We start from the raw sequence: 6,535 nt of genomic DNA, 5'->3' as shown, positions 1-6,535 counted from the left end.
CTGTATCAGACACTTGGATAACTATGGACTATGGATAAGAATCCAATACAAACCAACTTCAAAATAATCCTGAACTATCCCTTTAAGTGCAACAATTTAATTCAGGGTTTCAGTAATCATTTAAAGCTTTACCCTTTGAAACCTTAACAAACTGGCTTGATTTCTTTCAAAGACATGGAAAGACGAAGTGAGCAACTTAAAAAGAAATGACCCCTAAAAAAAGTGCAAATTTAGTTTGTAAACAAAATAAGTACAACAGAATTACCTGAAAATTAGCAACAAAAAGAAAAGAGAAAGTTAAAAAAGGGGGAGGGCAAGAAAGTTATTCGAGAATTAACAAAATAAATGAAAAGGTAGAAAAAAGCGAAGGCAAATCGCAAATGACCCTTAAAAAGTGCTTTAGAAAAAAAATCTGTAACATAATTTTAAATTTTAAAATTATAATAATTATAAAATAAATGAATGTACATTTTCCCCTAGCTTTTTAAAAAATATTCTAAATCTACTAGTTACTTGCAATTTGCAGGTAATTTCTTGCAAAGTTGCTCATTGCCTTTTTTTCCTCATGTTTCATGTTTTCAAAAGAAATCAAACCAATTTGCTCAGGGGTCAGAGGTCTAAATACGTGGGGAAGGCGTCCAAATTAGGCACAAGATATTTGATGTGGATCCAGGTTTCAAAGGGTTAATGTAATCACATTACACCTTATTTTCTTTATTGTAGCAAGAGTCTCCCCTTTATGAACAACTAAAGCCCTACTTGGTGACTCTTGACCTCTGATGTGATCTCATCATCACATGGTCAGGACTGTCTTCCCAAAAGCCCCGGGACACTCAATGATGTCATGGTGGGCCTGGGCGGCCTTATCAAGGGGATACTGGGAACCGACGACCGGACGCAGCCAACCAGCTTCCATCCCAGCGTAGAGCAGCGCCGCACACTCCCTCTTCTCCTCCTGCGAGGAGAGGAGCAGAGAGGATGTACAACATGTATTTTAAAGTAAGTAAAACATTGTATCATGATTTCTTTTTCCTGGCTTCGTGTCAAAAGCTTGTTGCTCAGTTGCATTCAGCTGTATCGCATGTGATGGTCACGTGTCATCCAAAGTGTGCAGGCTTTTAAACCCCGAAAAATCACCGCTGTATGTGCATGTCAAACATGGCTGTGCGATGTCGCTGCTTCGTACCGGTGTAGAGGAGAAAAGAACCACTCCTATGATGCTGCTCTCTTTAGCCATGGTGTCTCTGGGGTCGATCTCTATAGAGCCTCTGCTGCCAACCACCTAAAATCAAACAGAAAGAAAGACGAAGGTGCGTATAGAAACGTATGGGGATGAGCTACACTGGGATTTAACTACTCTGCGTAGATTCAAACCATGCCGCACAAATTTCCGTTTCCTTTGTCGGTTTTAACATGCTGTGCCAGAGATGGATGTTCTCTTGAGTAAGGGCAAAAGCGTGCCCAACTGCCTCCAAGTGGGTAACGGTGATGCCCCGCTGACCACAGATTGTAGGGGGTCAGCAATGAGATTCGGGAGCTCCTTACCCTCTGAGCAGAAGATGACATCAGCCGCCATGTGACAGGGAAGCTAAATGATTGTGGTTGACATGTTATGCCTTTGTTATTGTTTACAAAGTGCTGCTGACACATACTATATGTCACGCTAGATGTTGATACTCGAGTGCAAAATATCACACCTGACGTGCCTCTTTTGATTACGGGATGCTGTGATGCAGTGTATAATCACACACGGGAGTGGAATGATGCCGCCATTGTTTTTCTGTGTAAACATGCAGGGGCGATATAAATGGGGGACTAAGTTGCGGCCCTATAGCGCAATCTCTGTGTAAAAGCATTTAAGGGTTGGAGAGGACACGTTGTGAATATGGCTCTTGGACTGTAGTCCTACTGACCATAACACGTCCTCCAAAGGCCAACATCTGAAGGTCATTACTGAGGTTGACATTGGACAGCATCTCTACGATCACATCTATTCCTCGGCCCTCTGTGGCTTCCTGAAAAAAACACAGACATCAAAATTATTCACATTTCTGTAACCACTAAAACGCCTGCTAGAGGAGAAGAAAATGAAAATGAGTGTTTTTCTCTCTGCTGATATAGTCCACTTGTGTGTGTGTACCATGATTTTGTGAGTGTAGCCCTCCTCTCTGTGATTAAAGGCCAGGTGCGCTCCATTATTGAGAATCAGCTTCATTCCTTCCGGAGTCCCCGCTGTCCCCAAAACCGTGAAACCCAGAGCACGGGACAACTGGCACGCTGCCACACCGACCTAAACATAAACACATACATAATATTAATGTGGAAACCATTTCAATTTTTAAAATAATAACAGGGAAAGAGTGACACAAAAGACAAAAATCATACCCCTCCACTGGCTCCATGGATGAGGACAGTCTCTCCGGGTTTGGTGTGAGCTCTGCAACACAACACAGCAGTGAGAAAACATTTTAGTCCTGACATCGGCACAACTGGCTTGCTTCAGCCTGGTGTTCTGTATTTTCTCCGTTGCAGACAAATGCCATCAAAAGGCTGACACCAACAATGCTTCTGCTTCTTAAGGGGTAAGTTGAGTATTTTTCAAGATCCTAATGCCAAAAGCCACCTTTTATGTCCGTATGAAACGCCGCTGGACGGCATCCGCTGAGAATGCGGCAAGACAAAACCAGTCACAGTTTTTTTTTTTATACACCGATGGATGGCTGGACGGCACCGGTGCATGATACGCAGATGGGCGTTGTCACTTGAGAACGTGTCCCGATGGAACCTGTCGCATGCACATGATACGCTGCAGGACATCGTCCGGTTGAAACCCTGCCGGTAAAGACGTATTATAAGGAGCACGTGAGTACCTACAGGGCAGGTAGAAGGGGCAGAGGGATTCCAGTGTTTGCCTCCACTCTGACCATCCGTGTCAGCATATGCGTTTGCTGACGTCCTGGTGTTGGTTGCCATGTGCTGTTGTTGTCTAAACATATGTGCATTTATTGCCATCACAGTAGCGGCAACCCGAAAAAAACACAGACGCAGAAGGACACCTAAAGCGTAATATATTGACGCAGAAATCCACTCTAAAGCTGAAATATGTGACGACTTGAGAACATGTTCGATTTAGATTACTGTTTAACTGTAACAGATGATCAGTTATTATCGTCCAGCCGTCATTGTGTCACATGAACGACAGCGGATTATGTCACCCACCACCCACAACACAGTGCATTCTGGTAGTTGCAGGTTTTCTGTCTCTTGAGCAAAAGTGAACGTCACAGTCCTTTTTCTCTGTGTTCTCTAGTCGTAGCACTATTTTCAAAAGTATTTGCATCTTTCTACTGCATACACAGCCTGGTTTTGTGTAAGGACTCTCTTTATATCAGTTAAATACTTGTGTGACACGCTATCCACCAACTCTGATAACCAAACTGTTGAGAAGGCGTGGTCTTACTTGTGAATCAGAGCTCTGTAGGCGGTGAAGTAAGGGATCCCTATGGCTGCACCCTGGTTGAAGTCTAAAGCATCGGGCAGTTTGTGGACGCAGTCGTCAGCTGCTACCATGTACTCTGCATAACCTCCAGACTCTGTAGCTGTGGTGAACACACGATCTCCAGCCTGGAAAACACATACATAGAATTATAGACATAAAATAAGTGACAAGTTAGCATCAACATTCAGAGTCAATTCAGAGACATGTTTATTCCTTCGGGACTGTTTGACACATTTTACACACTTTTCATTCTTCATTTTTTTAATCATTTTGGCTGTGTTCATGCATATGAAATACATTTTGGCAAGACTGTATTGTGATTGTGGGTGGGGTGCATCTGAAAATGAAGTGGCATCATGACAAAAAACTGGCATTTAAAGCCTTAAAATTAAAAAAAAAAAAAAAAAAAAAAGAATGTTTGATATTCATGATTAGGACTAATGTTGGTTAAAAAAAATAATTCAATGACAGTAGAAAATCAAATTACTGTATAATGCTTTTAAAGCTTGAATTTGAAAAGGCTCATTTTGTGCACAGAGCAATATGAGTGTGTGTAATATTAAAGCATATTAAGGGTTAAATAAAATGCATTGCAAAGAAATTGTCAAATAAGTGATGAAGATTTTCTCAGCAGTTAGCAAGGTAATTGAGAAAAAAATTATTATATTATTATTAATTCACCGTGCCACAAGGCTACTGCCAGCAGCTAGCAACAACTTTTTAATTGGAATGTTTACTTGTATGTTATTCAGTGCATCCGTTAACATCATGAATATATTAACATGCCTTATATAACATCTCTGACAATTCCATTTGTCTTACTACTGTGCAGCCCCTTCAACAGGCCATTCAGGAACATAGTGTCATAGGACATTAAACATGCCAGGACATGTTTGTGCTATATATATCTTTTGATCCTGGTGGACCTCTACAAGCTATCTGACTTAGTTATTAAACTACATTTTAAAAACTGTGTTATATTAGTCATTTTTAAAAAATAAACAAATAAATGACTAGTAAATCTACCTTGTACCTTAAACCCCCACCACCCCCATGGCTTTAAAATTTTAATTAATTTAAATTTGGTGTTCATGGCTTTAAATTGACATATTTTGGCCCAAATATAGATGACCATATAGTATGTCTGCCATTGAGTTTTGTTTTGTTTTGTTGTTGTTTGTGTGTGTGTGTTTAACTCAGACCTTTACTGCTGTAACTCCTTCTCCAACAGTTTTTCCACCACTCCAGCTACGTCTGTGCCTGGTGTGTATGGCAGAGGAGGCTTTCGGGCGAATGTCCCAGCCCGGATGTAAGTTTCCACTGGGTTCACTCCACAGGCGTGGACACGAATCAGCACCTACAGCAGAACGACATTGAGCGGTCAGTCAGCCAGTCGGTTGAAATCCATCACTCAGTACATTTTAGACGGATAAATATAACATGTAAAGGTTTTTATTGGGACGTGAGAGGTCAACACACACAAAAAGCCAAAGGCACAGCAAAACAGAATATACACCTTAGTTCCTATACTGTATGTTTTCCCTAGTTCAGTGGAGAGTGGAAGGGATGACAAAGAGTCAGACATATTTTCGTCAATATTCAAATTGTCCCATGGTGCTTGTATACTGGGACAGGACAAGGACAGTAGACCAATTAAAGCTATAGAGCTATAACTGTTGCTCTGGTAACATGTAAACGCAGTGACTGAATAGTATGGAGAGTGTGGTAGAATCCAGGTCTTAACAATCTCCCTTTTTTTCTTATTTCTTACTCCTTTTTTTATTCACTGTTCTTAGTTTTACATAATTGCAACATGCACTATGTTGCCAGTTTGTGGCCATGCACTGCACCATAATACAAACTAACATTACTAAATATATTTAAAAGAAAACTAAAAACGTATCTCTTTACTTCAGCCTTTAACGGGCACTGATTTAACCACTTTGCATTTGCAAAGCACACTGCTGCACCTCTTTAAAATGTATTTTCCTTAAGTTTATGCATTTTATACACAGTTTTTAACCTTCTTATGCATAATGTCAGTGGGTTTTATTTATTTTTTCCATCTTATGGTATGCATTCTGTGCATTCTTTTATCTAGCTTTTATCCATGTGAAGATGCATTCTGTGTATTTTGTATTTTTCAGTATATTCTGATTTCATTTTTACATGCAGGTTTGTGTCTTTTGATGTGAAGCACTTGGCGCATGTTAATTTCTCTCTTGTAAACCACAGTGGGCTACATTTCTTGTATGTAAGGTGCTATACAAATAAAGTCATTATTATAGGCCTTTTGTTGTTGTTATTGTTATTACTAACTGTATAAATAGAAGTGTATAGTATAAACAGATTTTACCCCTGATATATCGCTCGGCCTGATTAGCTTAACTGTAAAGTTAACTTTGATTTTTACATATAACCCACACAAACAGATTAGATTATGACTTTTAATGTTCTATTAACTTCAAAATACCACCGGGGTTTTAAGCGACTGTTAGCGTTATAGTTTTGTCATTCTTGCATAATAAGCTTAAACATTAGCGCAGTTGTTTTCGCTCTGGTTAACGTCCTCCTGTGGACAGCCAGTGTGTCTCACCTGTCTGTGTCCAGGCTGAGGGACAGGCACGTCTGAGCAGAGTTTGAGCACTGACGGCGCACCAAACTCGCTCACTCTGATGGCTCTCATCAGCCTGCCGCCCGACATGTCTTCTGCACGCGCACACTAACCTCGACGAAACTTCAAAGCGCGAGTCCTCGCCACACTTCTGAGCTCGAGACGTACACTGCCGCTGCGGTTTACATACGGGTTAGAAACACATCAGCGCCACCGTCTGGACCGGAGTGTACTGCAGTTTACTTGTTAAAAAGATGATTAAAAAATAATACAATATATTTAACCCTTTGAAAGCTGGGCGACACCAGTTTTCTTGCGCTTGTGTCAGACGCCTCTCAGAAGTATTTAACCCTTGAACCCCGAGCAGCTTTTTTAGAAATGTTCCATGAATTGCAAGAAATTAGTACATTTAGAAAATTATT

General features: G+C 40.6%; 1 protein-coding gene across 1 annotated transcript; it reads right to left on the bottom strand.

Annotated features, from left to right (window-relative positions):
• Nucleotides 1-570: 570 nt before the first annotated feature.
• cryz (crystallin, zeta (quinone reductase)) lies at nt 571-6,280 on the bottom strand. Its single transcript, XM_042498038.1, is given in 9 exon segments — nt 571-955; nt 1,187-1,282; nt 1,914-2,015; nt 2,141-2,290; nt 2,386-2,437; nt 3,461-3,624; nt 4,702-4,731; nt 4,734-4,856; nt 6,096-6,280. Coding segments are annotated over 9 exon segments (987 nt in total). The 5' UTR covers nt 6,204-6,280; the 3' UTR covers nt 571-793.
• Between the last annotated feature and the right edge of the window lie 255 nt (nt 6,281-6,535).

This window comes from Plectropomus leopardus, chromosome 12 (genome assembly GCF_008729295.1).
Source record: "Plectropomus leopardus isolate mb chromosome 12, YSFRI_Pleo_2.0, whole genome shotgun sequence".
NCBI lineage: Eukaryota > Metazoa > Chordata > Actinopteri > Perciformes > Serranidae > Plectropomus > Plectropomus leopardus.
The sequence above is the reverse complement of the archived record's forward strand: the minus strand, read 5'-3'. Positions and strand labels throughout refer to the sequence as shown.